This window comes from Eleutherodactylus coqui, chromosome 3 (genome assembly GCF_035609145.1).
Source record: "Eleutherodactylus coqui strain aEleCoq1 chromosome 3, aEleCoq1.hap1, whole genome shotgun sequence".
Classification (NCBI taxonomy): domain Eukaryota; kingdom Metazoa; phylum Chordata; class Amphibia; order Anura; family Eleutherodactylidae; genus Eleutherodactylus; species Eleutherodactylus coqui.
The window spans coordinates 53,242,130-53,262,198 of NC_089839.1; the positions used below are offsets into that span (position 1 = coordinate 53,242,130).

A 20,069-nucleotide genomic window follows, 5' to 3' on the forward strand; every position below is an offset into this window, starting at 1 on the left:
TGAGAAGGTTGAGCTGACAGAGCAGGACAGGCAGTGTTGTCATGAGGACACAAAAACAGATGACTTCTAGGGGTTTCCAGGCAAAAACTATTGATGACCTATTCTTAGTTAATCGCTGGGGAGCGGGATGCCTGGCGATCAGCTGATCACCCGACCTGCTGTCAGTGCGGTGCGGTGCATGGGACAAGAGCGCCATGGCAGAGCTACAGCGTTGGCGGCAGCGTGAGGTCAGGACAGTTTTCCGTTTTTCCGAATGTAAATAAGAATATTTGAAAGACAGATATGTAAGCGATCGGCTCTGCTGCGTCCGCAGCGCGCAGAAGACAGGCTAAGATGTTAGAGTCGGAGCCGCTCGTTAGCCGGGGCCCGCTGGGTTCCCTTCTCTTCATTGGCTTTCCCTTGCCGGTAACTGTCAGCTATAGCCATCACTCCAGTTGTGTCACACGTAAGTGAATTAGTGCAGACGACTTACCCTTCTGCGCGGTACGCAGCCTATGACCGGCTGTCATGACCGACATGTTGTTCTAGTGCAGGCTATAAGTTTCATCCGTTCTACTAATGAAATTGGACCGAGGGAAGAGCCTGGGAAGCTCATTATGCAGGTTAGATGTCAGCATCACTGTTGTAAGTAATGAGCTTCCAGTAGGGTAAACTCCAACCATAAGAACAAAGCAACTGCAGCAAAGAAAGCTAAACTTCTGCTCTCCCAGAAGTAGTCGGCACAGCTTACTAATATGCTGTACCAATTTTGAGATCTGTTTGCCATCAGTTAAAAATCTAAAAATCCCTGATAGTGTTCACAGCTGACAGTTTGTTACAGTTGTGGCCAATTGAGACAATATTCCATTAGTTAAATACGTGAACTGAGCAACAGTTTCATGTCTGCCATTAAAGGGGTTGTGCAACTTTTAAAGGGGTATTCCAGGACTATTACTTTTGATGACTTATGTTTAGGATAGGACCCTCAGAGCGCCTTCAAAACTGGCAAGAAAATCGTACGAGATTTGTCTGTTGCAAGGCGCACAAATCTTGCATAAGGTGGCTTCACACAAGCCTGTTTTTGTGCATACATAGGTGCGTTCATAAGTGCACACTCATGTACTTGCAGAAGCACGCGTGAATGCAGGTCCGTGCAATGCCTTCAATAGAGCCACGGTTGCTGCCGGACGCAACATTGAAGACAATGGTCTGCCGGCCCCCCTGAATTGTTTTTCAGGGAAGGGCTTTACATATAAACTCTTCCCTGAAAAACAAAAATTATAGTGTTGAAAACAAAAAAAAAAACTTACCTGTTCGCCGCTGCCGCGTCCCCGCGGGGATGAAGAACACATCTTTGTTTCCTTCATCCCCGCGAGGAAAAAGAATTCCCTGCTGCACCTGCCACATCTGTGACAGATACAGCAAAGGAATTCTTCATCCCTGCGAGGAATAAAGAATTCCCTACCACAGCTGTCACACATGACAGCCGTGGTAGGGGATCCAGCTGCCGGCATCCTGTAATTGTTTTTCAGGGGAGGGCTTTAAATATAAGCCCTTCTCTGAAAAACAAGGCAAAGTAGCGTAAAAAAAAACAACAAACATACCTCTCTTCAGCTGCCGGGGCTCAGCCGCGTCCAGCCGGCTCTTCTCTCTGCACTGCTCTCACTAGTATTCAGCAGGCAGGGATTTAAAATCCCCGCCTGCTGAATGGGCTGCCTCTGATTGGCTGATCACTGTGACCAATCAGTGGCAGCTCTCAGCTATTGAATGACAGCTGAGAGCTGCCTCTGATTGGTCCCTGCACTCAGCCAATCAGAGGCAGCACTCGCCCATTCATGAATTCATTACACGCAGCAGATGTGTTCCTCATCCCTGCAGGGGACACGGCAGCGGCGGACAGGTACGTTTTTGGTTTTTTTGTTTTGTTTTTCAGAAAGAGCTTATATTATATTTAAAGCCCTTCCCTGAAAAACAATGCAGGGGTGCCGGCAGACCATTGTTTTCAATGGAGCCGCCGGCAGCAGCCGCGGCTCCATTGAAGACAATGCGTGCATTCCATATGGTGCATGCATGACCTATCTTTTCAGACACACGCCTGTAAAGCACGGACACATAAACACACCATAGGGAATGCATTGTTTCTAATAGAAGCCACCCTAAATCTGAAACCCATTTTTTGAATGGCTTCATTCATGCTTGCGATGTTTTCCTGTAATATCACCCATTGTCTTCAAAGGGGTCAGCAGCAGCAGCGCCAGCCACATTTAAATCAATGGGAGCAGCTCGCGATCCCCTGCCGCGGCTGTGATAGCTGCAGTGGGGGATTCCTTCATCCTCACAGGGATGTGAGGCTGTCACATCCAGGGGCATCCACATGTTTTCAATGGGGCCGGCAGCACACAATCTCCTGCCACGGCTGTGCCAGCCATGGCGGCGATGAAGGAAACCCCCCGTAGTGATGCGAGGCGGTTTCCTTGATGTGTTTTTTTTTTATTCTCCCTGACCTCCAAAAAAATGAATAAAACTTAAATAATATGTACCCAAAAATGGAACCTATAAAAACTACAACTCGCCACACAAAAACAAGCCCTGATGTGCCCACGTTGGTGGAAAAATTAAAAATAGTGGAGAGGAAAATCCTCAAAAAATCTTTGCATGGTCTGGTCCAAACACAAATACTGAATGACATAAATGTCTAATTAAGGAACTAACGATGTGTCAATAACTCCTGCCTCTGCTCTTCTGTAAAGGATGGAACGGACTTTGAGTGGAGTTTCTGGATGGAATGGGCTCACGCACAACTCTTCTGGCTGATGCTGGGACATGCAGTGCTGTCACAGATAGGCCGGATCTTCTTCAGGATGGTATGTGATTTATATATCCCGTTATATCATGTCAGGACTCTACATTATGGCATTGGTCCCGGCAATGTGACTCTGTTCTGGTCTCTATGTAGCAAGTTATTCACTAGGAAACCCAAACATTCCTCAATAACTTTGTGATTGTTGCTTGATTCCCTCTGAAAACCGAGACGGACGAAGATCATGGAGCAGATTTATGAAAAATGTTGAAAATAAAAACTGTCTTTGTTGTCCGTAGCAACCAATCATAGAGCAGCATTCACTTTATAAGAACATTATGAGGAATGAAAGTTGCTTTGTGATTGGTCGCTATAAGCAAGAAGGACAGTTTTGGTTGAGACTCGAATGCCAGTGGAAGAAGACATCTACAGTCCTCCAAATAACCCCCATCATCCTTTGCAGTCCTCCCTACAACCACCATTGACCTACTACTACCGCCAGGACATATGAACTCCAGGCTGGAGTCGGTGCTGCTTCTGCATGTAAGCCTGGACACAGAAACCTATCCAGGCTCACATGCAGTTCGCAGCTCTGGGCTCGATTCTGATAACAGGGAGGGGACTCACGGCGTATGCTGGCCACAATCAGACCGCTGTCGCCCATCCTCACCTCCGTACTGGATAGGAGCGGTCAGAATTTGGGAGGACAGGAAGGGGTATCACAGGTGCAGGCCGCCTGCTGGACAGTCACAGAGCTGCAAGTGCCGCCTACTGCATCATCCTCTATATGTGCTTTGCCCTGAGTAGAAGCTGACCGCCTGCCGCTGCCAGGTACCCCCTGTGGCATCGCCTCCTCCAAATTCAGCCTTCGGGCCCAGTCACATAAGGTTCTAGGTAAGTTTACAATTTTGTGTTGGGCCTCCCTGGGCTGCATGCGGCCCTCCTCCATTTAACCTCAGAGATAATAACCCCATCCAGGGAAGAGCGGCCATCTTTGCATAGCCAAAGGTTTTCAATATGTCTCCTTGCAGACAGTGTGCTGATACATTCATTCAGTCCTGCTCACACAGATGGAGATTTGTTACAGTGTATCATTACATACAACTTTCCACAGAATAAGGGATAACCTTCTAACTGCTGGGACCCCCACCAATCACAAGAACAGGAGTTTGAAGTCTCTCCATAAGGCCAGGTGCGCGAGATGCACCTGATTAGACCTCCCAAGTCGAAGAGGTGGGCTCCCTGCCCGCAGCATGTTGACTGGCAGCTCCCCTCCCTGCTTCTATATAGGCAGAGTACTGCCAGTCACTATGCTGAGGTGGGGAGAGCACGGTGCGGCCTACCTCTCGACTCTAGAGCTCCAAGTGAAACGTCTAAGGCCTCCCTCACACGGGGCGTTTTGTACAGCATTTAATGCTGCCTTTTCAGCCCAGCGCTAAAGGCTGTACAACACTCCCATTCATTTCAATGGGGCTACTCACAGGGCTGAAAACGTAGCGCCTTCCAACGCTGCGCTTTGACAGCGATGCATGTTCTATTTTGGGCGTTTTCAGCCCTGCGTCGCCCATTGAAATGAATGGGCAGCGGTTTCAGCACTGCTGAAATCGCGGCAACACTTGGTGCCGCGTTTTTGGCAGCGTTAACCGCTCGCCGATTTTCGGGGCGAGGGCTTGCAGTAGAAGCCCTACCCCGAAAATCAGTCCCAGCTAGGCTAGAGGAAAAAAAGAAAGTAATACTCACCTAGCCGCTGCAGTCCATGTCGCGGCCGCTGGTCTCTGCTGCTCATCTGGGCTTCTCCAACACTCCCAAGTCTATTGCCATAGGCCAAGTTTGAGAACCTCGCCTCCAGCAATAGAGTGCTGTGATTGGTTGTCGGCGCTGGCTCGATGCCTAATCACAGCTCTTCATTGACTGTCTCAGCCAATCAGAGCTTGCCGGCGCTGATTGGCTGAGACAGTCAATGAAGGGCTGTGATTGGGCATCGAGCCAGCGCCGACAACCAATCACAGCACTCTATTGCTGGAGGCAGGGTTCTCAAACCTGGCCTACGGCAATAGACTTGGGAGTGCAGAGGAAGCCCGGATCAGCGGCAGAGACCAGCGGCCACGACCCGGACTGCAGCGGCTAGGTGAGTATTGCTTTTTTTTTTCTTTTCAGCATCCTTGGCTGCGTTTTCAGCCGAGCTGAAAACGCAGCCAAAACGCTGGCATAAAGTATGCCAGCACTGCTGAAACGGGGCAGAATCTGCAGTAACGCAGCATTGAAAAACACCCTGTGTGAGGGAGGCCTAAGTGTGTTTTTTCTGAAATACTGCAGCATTTCAGAATAAGACATCCATAGGCAGAATGGGCATATCTGGCCCAGATTCATGTAGTTCGGGTAGCACAAACCTGCTGACGGGCTCTCCCTACAGACTTGTAGTGCCTCAGCTACCTCCTGTTAGTGCTCTCAGCTCTTCAGTAGGGTCCAGCGGCTCACATCACACATTTTCCCACATACGCATGTCATTCAAACATTCCAGGGTCTACTTTTAAGGGCTCCTTCACACTAGCGAGAAAATCATGATTTTCTTGCAACGCGAGAGTGAGTGAGAACGCATGATTATAAAACCAATGATTTTCAATGGTTTCATTCTCATTTGCGATGTTTTCACTCCTGCGATGCTGCGTAAAGAAAATAATCGCAGCATCTCCTTTCTTTTTGCAATATCGCCTATTATCGCAGCAGCGCCGGCCCTATTGAAAACAATGGGAGAACATCGCAATCCCCTGCCGCGGCCGTAACAGCTGCAGCAGAGGATTCCTTCAGCCTCGCATCTAGGGGTTTCCCCATGTTTTCAATGGGGCGAGCAGCAGCGCCGACCCCATTGAAAACACTGGGAAAACATTGCGATCAGCTTCCGCAGCTGTGATGGGGGATGAAGGGAACCCCCGCAGGGATGTGAGGTTGTTTCCATGTGTAAAACACCTTACATCCAGTGGTTTCCAGAAGGATTGCGAGGGTGATATCGGGCTGAGAATCACTCGCCCGTGTATAGGAGCCCTAAGGAAACGGGACAAGCTGCTTCTTCTAGAGCAGTGGTGGTGAACCTATGGCACGCGTGCCAGAGGCGGCACACAGAGCCCTCCCTACTGGCCCGCACCGCCATCGGTCGCTCACCACATTAGAAAATACCGGCAGGGGCCGCGATTCCCCTGCCAGCATTCAGTGTGCTGCGCTGCTAGCTGTGATGTCAGTGTGCAGCCGGGATCCTCCTCTCCCCTCCCCCGACGTCTCCTCTTAGGTTCCGCAACAGCCGGGGGAGGGAGGCGTTCGGCAGCACACTGACATCACAGTGTGCATTGGGATCAGCGCCGAGCAGCAACGCTGGTCAGAGGAGGAGCGGACCTTTCACAAGGAGGGGGTAAGTATGTGCTTCTCGGAGGGGGAATGAGGGGGCCGCTGTGGGGTGTCACTATTATACTGGGGGCCGCTGTGGGGTGTCACTATGATATTGGGGGCCACTGTGGGATGTCACTTTTATACTGGGGGCCGCTGTGGGGTGTCACTATTACACTGGGGCTGCTGTTGGGTGTCACTATTATACTGGGGGCCGCTGTGGGGTATCAGTATTACACTGGGGGCCGCTTTGTCGTGTGACTGTTATACTGGTCGCCGCTATGGGGTGTCACTATTACACTGGGGCTGCTGTGGGGTGTCACTATTATACTGGGGGCCGCTGTGGGGTGTCACTATTACACTAGGGGCCGCTGTGGGATGTCACTATGATACTGGGGGCCGCTGTGGGGTGTCACTTTTATACTGAGGGCCGCTGTGGGGTGTCACTATTATGCTGGGGGCCACTGTGGGGTGTCACTATTATGCTGGGGGTCACTATTATCACTGGGGTCACTGGGGGGTACATTATTACCGCTGGGGTATGTTTACATGTGGCGGAAATGGGCAGGGCTGTTCCAAAATAAACAGTGTGCAGATTTTGACTGCGTTTTGGATGCGGAAATACTGCAGAATTTTCCACAGAAATTTCTGCTCAGGACATCCTGCAGTATTTCTGCATCCAAAAAAGCAGTCAAAATCTGCACCCTGTCTATTTTGAAACAGCCCTGTCCTTTTTAGAATGACGGGGGCAAAATCATATGTCGTGATAAGCCCCGCCCCCTGGTGTGTTGGCACTTTGCGATAAATAAGTGGGTTTTGGGTTGCAGTTTGGGCACTCGGTCTCTAAAAGGTTCGCCATCTAGAGCTTTGTGTACCAATTATTGAGTGCAGCTGTAACTACCAGCTCAGCTTTAATTGGGAGCTGCATTAAATTGACAGCAATGGGCGCACTATTACCCTACGTGTGTCAAACTCTTGTCTGCCTGATGCTACCTCTATCTACAGGTCACCCCTTAGCAGTGGTAATGGGCAGCTGAGAGTATGTGTTTGAGGGGAAACGGGGGAGCGTGCTCTGTTGTAAAAAAATCCAGCGCTGGGATCTTATCTAGTGTAGATACCCCAAATCATTTCTCTTGGGTACAGCAGGTATCCTGCAGTCCAATGTAAAACTGTAGATAATCACCATGATATGGTACTTCCTGTAAACGAGAAGCTCAGCATTATTACATTCTTAAACCAGGTTATATTTTCCTGACGAAGGTATCTTCCGATACATTTAAGAGTTCTGCACCTAAAAAATGGAAACATCCTGTATTTTATGTCCTCCTTTTAAGATTTCAGTCCCCCTAACCGCTGTATATGGGCGCTACGATAGTCTGATATATGGGGCACATCGTAGATACTAACATCGCGAGGTCAGAATTTCACACTTGTGCATTAACTAGATTAAGGATAAGTGTATAAATGGAGGCTTATCAATAAAACATTGCGTAGTAAAAGCATTTTTACAGCGAGCGGAGTTTTACTGCAGGGGGAGAGCACTTATAAACTTGCCTGTTTCTCACCTTTATTTAAAGCCATGGCCGCTAATATAATTGTCAGTAAACTTTCTTGCAGTGTTTTATATTGAGTTGGAAGCAGCTAAGACACTGACCCAGTATAAGGTGACCAGACGTCCCGATTTAGGCGGGACAGTCCCGCTTTGGGACCCTGTGTTCTGCTTTCTGCCAGGACCCCAGCGGGACACAAATTTGTCCCGCTTTCGGGACATCTGGTCACCATTAAAGTGATTAGCAGCCTGGGTGCTGCAGCTTCCCAGCTGGTAATCACTTTACAGCGCCGCGGCCAGGATCTTCCTCCTCCCCTCCCCTGACCTCTCCTCCTTAGTTCCGCAGGAGAAGGGAAGAAGCGCTGCTGCAGGCACACCCACTTCCGCCCACAGCAGCAGTGAGAAGAGGAGCAGCGGCGCTCTTAAGACCAGGAGGAGAGTAAGCATATCGGTTTTAAGGGGGGATTCTATTACTACTGGGGCTACTGTGGGGGTCACTGTTACTACTGGGGTCGACATAGGGGACATTATTGGTAATAGTGGCACCTATATCAGCCCCAGTAGTAATAGTATTAGCACTGAGGCCGCTTTGGGGGTCAATATTACTACTGGGGGCACTGTGGGGGACACTATTACTACTGGGGACACTGTGGGGGTCACTATTAGTACTGAGGCCACTGTGGGGGACACAGTTACAACTGAGGCCACTGTGGGGGTCACAATTACAACTAAGGTCACTGTGGCGGACACTATTACTACTGAGGCCACTGTGGTGGACACTATTACTACTGGGGTCACTCTGCACATGGCAGCGTATATCTAGCTGATTTACGGTATTACATGTGGCGGAATTTTCACAGCAATTCTGCAGCATTTCTGCATCCAAAAAACAGTCAAAATCTGTACGATTAGCGCAGATTTTGACTGGAAATCAACTGGATAGCGGACAGCTTTCAGAGGCGGTGAGGGGGAGCGCCGCACAGTATGAAACCCGCTGCGGATACGCGGCTGATTTCCAGTCAAAATCCGCAGCAATGGTACGGATTTTGACTGTTATTTGGATGCAGAAATGTTGCAGAATTTGCTCCCTGTCTTTTTTGAAACAGCCCTGTACATTTTATAGCGACGGAGGTAAAATCATACATTGTGATAATCTCCGCCCTCTGACCACACCCCTTTGTCCGGCTTTCATCCTGGGAAAATCTGGCCACCTTATCTAGTATGCAGTCTATTGTGGAGGAAAAGTTACATCCTAGCATTATGTACATGAGATACGACTGTGCACAGTCTCAGTTACAATGATATATACACTGAACGGTCGCTTCATTAGAGCGCCCCATCTAGGAGCACGTTGGACCTCTTTAGGCTGTGGTCACACGGGGCAGAAATCCCACGAAATGTTTGCAGCGGGACCGCTCGGAAATTCGTTGAGATTTCCGCAATAGAAAGGCAGCTTCAAACTCCGCAGTTCTGAAGCAGCTTGTCCGCCTGTATTCCTCTGCTGTGATCTCTCCCCATACAGAGGAGAGAACCGGCAGCAGAAATGGCGATACAATTGACATGCGACATGTCAATTCCAGCGCCGTTTCGCCGCAACAGACTGTCCGCAGCCGGGGATGACATTTTTGCAAATCTCGTCCACTTTGCTGTTTAGGCTTGGGTTTAAGATTGCCGGCGGAATTTCCATGCAGAACGCCCGTACAAACATTCCGCAGCAATTCCGCCCCGTGTGAACCCAGCCTTAGGCAGCAATGTTGCTGGAACTAGTCTGCTGATCTAGCCCAGCCTTGCTAAGAAGCGATGAGTTTGTATAACTTTAGGTAGAGATTCAGTGCTGTATTCTCTCTCTGCTCACGGCATGTAAAGACTGATAGAGGGAGGGGCTTTCTCTGTCACCCAGCGACCCCCCCCCGGAATGTGATTGTGGGGTTCCAATGCTTTGCTATGGCACCCGGAAACTTGAAGATGGACTCTGGATCTGCCAGCTATTACTCTAGGAATGCGACAATGAAAAAACAGAAAAATTAGTTGGTCACTAAGGTGAAAACAGGCTTCGGTACTAAGGGGTTAACAACTTATCAACATCTGTCTAAAAGATCTAAAAACACTGAAGCAGCAAACTTTGTGAAAACCAAAATTTGTGTTAGTTTCAAAACTTTTAACCTTGACTGTACAATATTGATCCAAAGAAAGGCAAAAATGCCTATGCGGCGGATACACATTGCCCATATTAACCTTTTCCAATCCACTGTCTGACCTGTGAAGACATTATGATTTAAGGCTGTACAGCTCCGATGTTGGAAGACATCCGGCGGGGTTCTCTTACTGTATATTGCCAGCCTCTCTGCTGTCTGAGCCTATCCAACGTGTCACCTCATGCAGTACTGGCTTTAGCCAGCAGATAGCCCCGTTGTATAATGGCAGAAAAAGAGTAAGCTCCCTAGGAAAACCAGGATACAAATTGGATTGGAAAGGGTTAAGGCTTAAAATTAATTTCTGACTCTAAATCTGACAATCCGAATAAATCCCTGGCCAATGTCCCATCTCCAGGAATCTAGTACCTACAATTTGTAATAAAAAGTTTATAAGAAACATCCAAACATCTATTGATCTTCTTCAATGAATCAACCATCACATTTTCATGGAGTTCCATAGTCTCAGTGCTTTTACAGTAAAGAATTCTGGTCTGTTTTGGTGGGGAAACCTCATTTCCTCTACACATAGAGAATGCTTCCTCGTCCCGGTTACATATGGCTTTGGAATATTTGTCTGCTCTCTAAGATTTGGACATATTCACTAACTCAGCACTCTCTGCAGTCTTCTACTTGTCACTCTATGGGTCTGTCCTCCTCTCATTGGCAAATCCAGCCCTGATGTTGGTATTATTTCAGCACTATATGGCAGCATTATTTAAAGGTTTGTTTCACGTCTAGGTGTTATACTGCAGAGAACACAGCTCCATGCATTATGCAGTGGCCCGGCTTGGTAAAGCAGGCTGAAGTTCAACCTGCAGTACTAACCCAGGCCACTGCGCGATGTATGGAGCTGTTACCTCAGCTATAAAGTGGACAACCTCTTTAAGCACTTTGTGACCGTAGATATAGCACTACAAAGTACTAGACAGCATGACACATTATACACTATGTAGCACAATCTTCCTGATTAATTTGCGAGTAAGGGTTTCAGATGACGGACTGCCGTCAGTATCGTTAAAATAATGAGAGCCGGCCAATGATCACAGTAATGGAAGGGTCTCTCATTTTCTTCGAAGTTTTGCCGCCCTTTATTAGATCAGAGATCTTTAGATCTTCAAACTCTATGTTGACGCTACTGCTGAAGCCCCAATCTTCTGACTACGCTCTATGGCATCAGACACTATAAAGCCGGTGGTGACTTTAAAGTAAAAGCCTCGTTAGGCTAAAATGTTTTAATATTTGATTTTTAAAACCAGAAGATAAAGTCGCTGTCTGGTCCCTGATGAGATGCGTAATATGATAAGCGTTCTAATGATTGGTATTTGCATACACTGATAGGATAGAGATGGCAAATCAAGTCCTCCTTTCCATTCCGCTGATTTCCCGACGCGTTGACCCAACATCTCTTGGCTTGAACATATACAATTCTCGTTAAGAATTAGGCGGTGATTTTGGTATCGTTTATGAAGCCGCGTGTCGTACCCAGCAGCTGAAATCACATAAATGGCAAAAAATGAGCGCAGAACGGAAAGTAAAGGTTAATTGAAAACAAGAAAACCAATTTCAGAAGCCGAACGAGTGGAAGACAAAGTAATTATTATAGAGGACGTTATTAGAAGTGAAAAGAAAACATGCCGGCGCGCCCGGAGTCATCTCCGCGCACATAATTTCTGAGCTAATCAGCGATGGAACGATGGCTTTTTAGTGCTTATGGATAAGGAATGGCATTACTACAGGATGATGGTGCATGAGCTGTGCTATTAGATCTGTTACGTTCATCTACCATTGGATCGACTTCACACAAGCGAACGCATATTTGTGCGCGCATGAGCATAGCAGTTTTGCGGAATGAACATGCGCATGCAACAGTGTGTTTTACTGTACTTTTTACTCCTACATGTTTATTTGCTGGCAGCAAGCAAAGATGGACTGATTGAAATGGCTTATTAGTCTTAGCCTGGGTTCTCACATCTCGCGGTTTGGCCGCAGCCAAAAAACGCAGCTTCCGCCGGCATTGCCGCGACAGATTGGCCATCTCGTGTGGACGAGAGTTCTGAGAAATCTCGTCCACATAGCTGGCTAATCCTGGGATTAGCGGCCACAGGCGGATTTGTCGCGGCGAAATTCCGGACAGAATTTCCGCTGCAAATCCGCCCCGTGTGAACCCAGCCTAAATGTGTTGTTTTCCCCGCGCAATTACACAGTATTTCTCACATCTCAAATATGCCCGTGTGAAGCCGGCCTTAGGGCTCTTTCACACGATCGTATGCGTTTTTATGTTCTCTCTGCATGAACGGCCGATTTTTCCGCAATCAAGTCCCGTGCTCAATTAGCATTTTCTCGTCTGTTCACATGAACAGGTGCAATGTTTTTAGCAAAAAAATACGTTCCACCCGGAAAGCCCTCGCTCGGCATAAATCTTCGTATTGACTTTCAATGCCTATATAGAGGCAGCTGTAAGTTTTTCGTAACGTTGGACGCTGCTAAAATGCCTCCCTCTCCCTTTCTTTTTCCAGCTCCCATAGGAGTCTATGGGAGCCACCGTCGTATATTGGTCCAAATATAGTTCCAAAACTATCTTTTTACCCACCGTATACTCTGTGGCTTGTGTTTCGGTCATGTACATTCTATTTTTTTACAGTTTGACGTTTTTACGCACTGTAAATTCGCCCGTGTGAACGGATGAATTGGAAACCAATGCCCCAGATGGTCGCATATAACATCACGGCGTATATGCGCTCGTGTGAATAAACCCTTAGACCAAGAGTGGAGCTAGCAGCATCTGATATTTCTACGCACAATGTGCAAAGCTGTTTGCTTCCAGCTCAAAGATAGCTCTGTGCACATAGTAACTGGCATAGGGAAACAGCTGATCAGCAGGGGTCCCACACAGTGGATTCCCGTGATCTGCTATCGATGATTTATCCTGACGATCGATAGGTCCTCAATAGTAAAAAGTGGGACGACTGCTTTAATCCCAGCCGAGAATACGCTTTCGTGAATGATATATCATGTGAGTAGAATTCCACTATCCTACCAAAAGTAATTGGACATCTGAGCAGGAATCAAAGGTAGTATTTATTTCCCTATGTTAATACTTGGTGGGGCTCCTTTGGCTTAAATGACATCAGATACTCTTTGTGGCATACTTTCTACTAACATCTGATATACTTCAGCTGATATTTCCCTCGATTCATCCTGCAAACGTCTGATGAGATCTCTCGGAGAAAACAGACGCTGTTCATATTTTCTGACCCGACGTTTAATTTATCCCAAAGATGTTCAGTTGGGTTCAGGTCGGGACTCTGTGCAGACAGTCCAATCGTCGATCATCCATATCCTCTAATCAAGTGTTGGATCTGTGACAAGGCGTGTTGTCTCATTGGAAGTATGGCTGACTATTCCCAGAGTATTACCACATTGTCAGCTGCACATTATTGTCTAGAATGTCAGGGTATACCTCCGTGTTCATGGTTCTTGTCGCTACAACCAATGGACTGAGACCATGTCATGTAAAACATCCCCAGACTATAACAGATCCTCCGCCATACTTACCTGTTGGCACAACTCACTCAGGTAAAGGCGTTCCCCAGGCTCCTCCCCCCCAGGTACTGAAGAAAGAGTAATGTGATTTGCCACTCCATAGAATGTTCCTCCATTGTTCAACTGTCCAATGACGCACCTTGCACTTCTGACCGATGTTTCTTGAGAGAACCCACCAGATACTCATCAGCTGGTATTTCCCTTCATCCTGCAGGTTCAGCGTCCATTTACTTTTGGTCGGATATTGTATAAAGTACAAAAAATCAACTCTCAGATCTGTGAACTTTTACACCGGCTGATGAGCGGGCGCAAACATTTGCCCAAAACATTCATTTTCCTGAGCATTGGGCCATGTATGCCTCCTATCAGCCAATAAACGAGCAAACTCTCATTCATTGACTTGGGTCGTCTATACTGCAGGAAAAAAATCATTGTTATCGTCGGCACATCTTCGTGTGAATCAGGGATGTGCTGCCGGCAATGATTACATTGTATTGGGGATGAATGATCATTCAGCCGCCATACAGCTGGCATTGGTCTGTGTAAGGAGCGTTAAACCCTTTCCAATCCAATTTTGGATTCAGGGTTTCCTAAAAGGCTTTCTCTTTTTGCTATTATACAACGGTGCCATCTGCTGGCTAAAGCCAATGTGTGTGCACCAGAGAGGCTTCGACAGTGGAGTGGCTGGAAATAAGATGGTAAGAATACCCTGTCAGTCGTCTTCTGACATTGGAGCTGTACAAGCTTTAATCAGAATGCAGGAAGATGTCAGACAGTGGATTGGAAAGGGTTAAATGAGTGTCAATCTCATTGATCGATGATCGTCTAAATGACTACCGCTATCCTATGCAGTCTATTATGACCAGTAGAATATTTCTATTTAATTGGTCATTCTCGAGATGTTGCTGATGTCAAATCACTACAAGGTATAAAAAGGTCGACTTTAATATTCTGGTCTCAGAAGGACATAAAAATGCCCGGAGTGGGTCGGTCATGGAATTTTTGGGGTTTAACCCTTTCCAATCCACTGTCTGACGTCTAAAGACATTCTGATTGAAAGCTGTACAGCTCTGATGTCGGAAGACATCCGTCAGGGTATTCTTACTGTAGATTACTGGCCGCTCTGTTGTCGGGGGGCCTCTCCATCATGTCCCATACCGCAGTACTGGCTCTAGCCAGCAGATGGCAGCATTGTATAAAGAGAAAGCCCCCTGGGAAACCCTGAATCCGAAATTGGATTGCAAAGGGTTAAAGCGCTTTTCCAAAATCAGGAGCAATTGATACCAAAATCCCCTTGCTGATCCAGTCCAGGTTTTCCGTATGGCACATAATGTATTCTGATGAGCAAACTACACTAAACACACCATAAACTCTTCCTGATGACTTCTACAAGGGTTCAGTGATACATAATTGAGGACGCAGTCATTACTTTTTACTTTTTTCCCACCACACAGATGGATTTACTTTACAAACCGCCTATAGCCGGGAGGCATGATTATAGAGCCGCGATTCACACCGGTCACGAACGCTGCCGTTTACATCCCTGGCTATGAGGGGATCAGGATAAATGGAAATCTGTATAGAGAGGCGCTTTGTAGTGCTGCGTATGGAGCAGTCAGAAGGTGAACCCGGAGTCTGAATGTTTTATGAAGAAGTTGGATAGATCGACTCCGAAGCAGAATTGGCTGTAATTTCTCATTTAGAGGGCATCTATTGTAAAAAGAGGCGACAGAATTGATGTAGTTTCAGTCATTTTCAGTGGTATCTTTTTATCCTGAGCCTCCAGTTTCATGAATAGAGTGCGAAAAGAACAGTGAAGACTGACACCCATACAGGCAGTGTACTAAAACAGAGGGAGCGGAGGAGGAGTGTAATAATGTACTTTTACATGCCTATCAGGGTCTTTGGAAAAATAGGTGAGGACCCCTATGGGCACAGAAATGACTGCCATTAGTTGTCACCTTCAGCATGTGTTCCCATAAAGTACCTTTACAGAGAGCGATGATCAGCTCCGTTATCGCTGGAAACAGCGTTTTTGGGCGATAATCATCCCATGAACACGCAGCTGCCGACAAAGCACTGAGCCAGAAATTGCTCACTTGTCTGAGTCGCTTGGTTTTTGGCAGAACTACAAACCAAACAACTATCATCCCGTGTGAACAGGCAGTCAGTCATCTATGACTCATATCTCATATCTATTGGAGATGAGCGAACGTGCTCGTTTAGGGCAATTACTCCAATGAGCATCGCTTTTTTCGAGTAACTGCCTAATAGGGCAAAAAGATTCGGGGGGTGGGCGCGAGGCGGCGGGATCTATCTATCTATCTATATCATATCTATATATCTCATATCTATCTATCTATCTCATATCTATTGGAGATGAGCGAACGTGCTCGTTTAGGGCAATTACTCCAACGAGCATCGCTTTTTTCGAGGAACTGCCTAATAGGGTGAAAAGATTCGGGGGGTGGGAGGCGGCGGGATCGATCTATCTAGCTATCTATCTCCCATCTATCTATCTATCTATCTATCTATCTATCTATCTATCTATCTATCTATCTATCTATCTATCTATCTCCTATCTATCTATGTATCTCCTATCTATCTATGTATCTCATATCTATCTATCTATCTCACATCTATCTATCTTTCTCATATCTATCTATCTATCTATCTCATATCTATCTATCTATCTCACATCTATCTATCTATCTCATATCTATCTATCTATCTATCTATCTCATATCTATCTATCTATCTATCTCATATCTATCTATCTATCTATCTCATATCTATCTATCTATCTATCTCATATCTATCTATCTATCTATCTCATATCTATCTATCTCATATCTATCTATCTATCTCATATCTATCTATCTCATATCTATCTATCTATCTATCTCATATCTATCTATCTCATATCTATCTATCTATCTATCTCATATCTATCTATCTATCTATCTCATATCTATCTATCTATCTCATATCTATCTATCTCATATCTATCTATCTATCTCATATCTATCTATCTCATATCTATCTATCTATCTATCTATCTCATATCTATCTATCTCATATCTATCTATCTCATATCTATCTATCTATCTCCTATCTATCTCCTATCTATCTATCTATCTATCTATCTGTCTATCTCATATCTATCTATCTATCTCATATCTATCTATCTATCTCATATCTATCTATCTATCTATCTATCTATCTATCTATCTATCTCATATCTATCTATCTATCTCATATCTATCTATCTATCTCATATCTATCTATCTATCTATCTATCTCATATCTATCTATCTATCTCATATCTATCTATCTCATATCTATCTATCTCATATCTATCTATCTCATATCTATCTCCTATCTATCTATGTATCTCCTATCTATCTATCTATCTCATATCTATCTATCTATCTATCTATCTATCTATCTCATATCTATCTATCTATCTATCTCATATCTATCTATCTATCTCTCTATCTCATATCTATCTATGTCATATCTATCTATCTATCTATCTATCTATCTATCTATCTATCTATCTATCTATCTATCTATCTATCTCATATCTATCTCATATCTATCTATCTATCTATCTATGTCATATCTATCTATCTATCTCATATCTATCTATCTTTCTCATATCTATCTATCTCATATCTATCTATCTCATATCTATCTATCTTCTTATACTGTACATTAACTACTTGCTTTATTTCATGTATGATAGCAAAAGATTGCATATTTATAACTTTTAGTTTTTTCAATTAATACAGTCTTTCTCTTCCAGTATCGCCCTTGGCTCCTGATGGTATATGGCATGGTGGCATGCTGGCTGGTACTGGGGACTAAAGGCTTGGCCACCGTTTTCCTCAATACGGTCATATTCTATGTTATGGCGCAGATGAGGACTCCCATTATTACATGGCTGAGCTCAGTGTTTATGCTTTTGTTATTGCACAATCAGTCGGTGGAGGACGTGCAGGTAAGCGATTATACTGAAGAATAGAGTCTTTTATATTACTGGATGTACAAATTATAACGCTGTCTTGGGACACCCAATATGTCCACCAGACTGTTGCCCTGTATAGCTGTGGAGTAATACATCTCTTGCACTGTACCACAAGACAACTAGACTATGGCAGCTGTCATGATGACAATGTTGGTATTTTAACGCCAAGCTATTAAATATCTGAATATATTCTAAAGGGGGTTGCGGTCTGTTTTTCCAACACACAACTCTAAATCTCCTGTTTTACATCAGCGGTCCCCAACCACTGAAACACTGGGCAATCCCTGGGAAAAACTGTCTCTCAGGGAAAAATTTGCATATTGCAGATACTCCCATGCATTATGGCCTCCTGTCTGATGCTTATGTGACACCATATTGATGCTTCTTTCACTATTCTGAGCTATTAATCGCATGATGCATCAGCATTACATTACATGATCAGCTAGAGACTATACCATCTCTGCTTTGCAGGGAGGACAGTTTAAATTATCATTATATTCTATCTTCTTCTAAATAAGCTACAGATCCTAAGTATACAGTCATAAGGATGAGCTGTGATCTCCTCTATTATAACTGTGTGACAGCAGCTGTGTGATTATAATCGGCAACTGTGAATAACATGTATGGTAGGGTCCATGACAGGGATTATGCTCACTTCAAAATTGTTTAGTTTGAGAGAATATGAAACCAAGTAGATCTGAGCTGGTCAGAACTAGATCACATGACCACCTGAGGAGTAGAACTCCAGAAGTTTCAGATAGAAAGGAATAACTAACCAAGGTAACACTATACTACAGAAAAGGTCCGTCGCACCTTTAAAATAAAAGGCTAAAACAAGTAACATGCGAGACACACAAAAATTGTGTGCAGCATCAGGGGCGGCGCTTCTGGTAGACATGCCGAGTGTCTGGTGTGTTTTCTAGATGCAGATTATAAAATTTCCTCCAAAGAAGCACTGAAGTGTTGCAGCGCTCCTGGTGGGTTCTCACAGTTGGAAAATGCTGCTGTAGGGTGAAATTACAAAACTCTGACTGCCAGAAGTCACCCCTAGAGGGAGCTAACTATGCACTGTAGTATTATTGAATTTTAAAGGGTTGTCTGGGACTCTACTATTGATCAGCCACTAAGGATCCCTGTCAGTTAGCTGATCTCAGGCCAGCTGTCATTATAGACAGAACCAGAAGCAGACAGCTCTGACCATAGTGCAGCCATAAAATTCAGTGGGCGCTGTGTCTGTAATACTAAACAGAGCTGCTGCACTACGAACAGAGCTGTCTACTCTGTATATAATGACAACTGACCCAATATCCCAAGCCCCCCACAAATCAGCCTGAGGACAGATCATCAACAGTAAAGTTTCATAACACCACATAAAATACGCATTGATGTATGCAGTATGCTTCTAAGCTCCCCCTAGTGGTGGCTGCAAGCATGCATAATTTTCATTTAATGCATGCCTGCCATTTCGCAGCAAAATAAATGAAAAGCATGGGCTTGCAGCACCTATGCCACGCATTGCTTATATACAGTTTTGCTAATACCTGTCTTACAGTATATAGCCCAAAGTACCCCGATTCTGATGTTTTCCTGCTTGCTGGACATTGATTCGAATGGTCGCTTGCAGTGTCTTAGTGTTCTGCCAACACTGTCTGTACCGGAACTTCCTGCCCTCACTTTCCACCATGCATTGCGGCTTCTTCGGACCAAGGGATGCTAGCCCAGATCAGAAAGCCCCCCTCCTCTGCTTGCCCTTAAGCTTAGATCACACAGTACAGTAAAATGTCACATTTTTCCAACATAGATCTGACACTTCACTCCACAGCAGAAATCCAAAGCTGAGCCTTGGAAGGGTCAATGGGGCAAATCCCCATGTGGCCTCTCAACGTTGAAACCGCATCAAGAGTTCTTTTTTTCTGCAACATGGATCTCGAAAACTCTACATTGTATGAAAAACGGCACAAAGTTCCATAGCATTTAATAGAATGCCAAAATAGTGTGGCCTTCATTGCAGATTTGGGCACAGAAACTGTGGCGAAATTGCAACGTGTGAAAGAGGAGAGTTTAGAGCGGAGACAGCAGTGTTCTACAAGCTACAGCTCCCCGCTTCTTGGTAATCCATCTCGGCATCTTTGCGGCTACAGACAAATTTATCTTGACAGCAACTAAGACAGAAGGGAGACCCCTAGAGGAATATTTTAGGCAGTAAGCATCACTCAGGGCAACTTTACAGTCATTATATGGGTCACTATATTAGAACATATTATTGAAACGACAGTGACTATTTATTCCTGTGGCTGTACAGGGGATTTGGAGCTCTGTACCCCGTTTCCCTGAAAATAAGACCTAGCCTAATTTTTTTTTGGGGGGGGCTTGAAATATAAGCCCTAGTTAGACTACATAAAAAAAAGAATACATTACCTAGCAGCAGGCACGTTCCAGGCCGCTCCCACTGCTCTCTATAGGTTCGGAGCGGTTCCCACATTCCTTAGCCGCTCGTACAGAATCGCTACCTGGTTAAGGGATTCATAAAGCCCACCTCCAGGAAGCGATTGCTGTGATTGGCTGAGCAGCGGTCAAAGAACCAATCAATACAAT

The 20,069-nt window shown here is 45.5% G+C and overlaps 1 protein-coding gene across 4 annotated transcripts in view; it reads left to right on the top strand.

Moving 5' to 3' along the window:
* Nucleotides 1-20,069, top strand: part of HHAT (hedgehog acyltransferase) — a 364,684-nt gene that overhangs the window by 21,679 nt on the left and 322,936 nt on the right. For all 4 annotated transcript variants that reach the window (XM_066595598.1, XM_066595597.1, XM_066595599.1 and 1 more), the window contains exons 4-5: nt 2,730-2,843; nt 17,253-17,447. In XM_066595598.1, the coding sequence (XP_066451695.1) occupies nt 2,730-2,843; nt 17,253-17,447 (309 nt within the window). The remainder of the gene's footprint in view (nt 1-2,729; nt 2,844-17,252; nt 17,448-20,069) is intronic.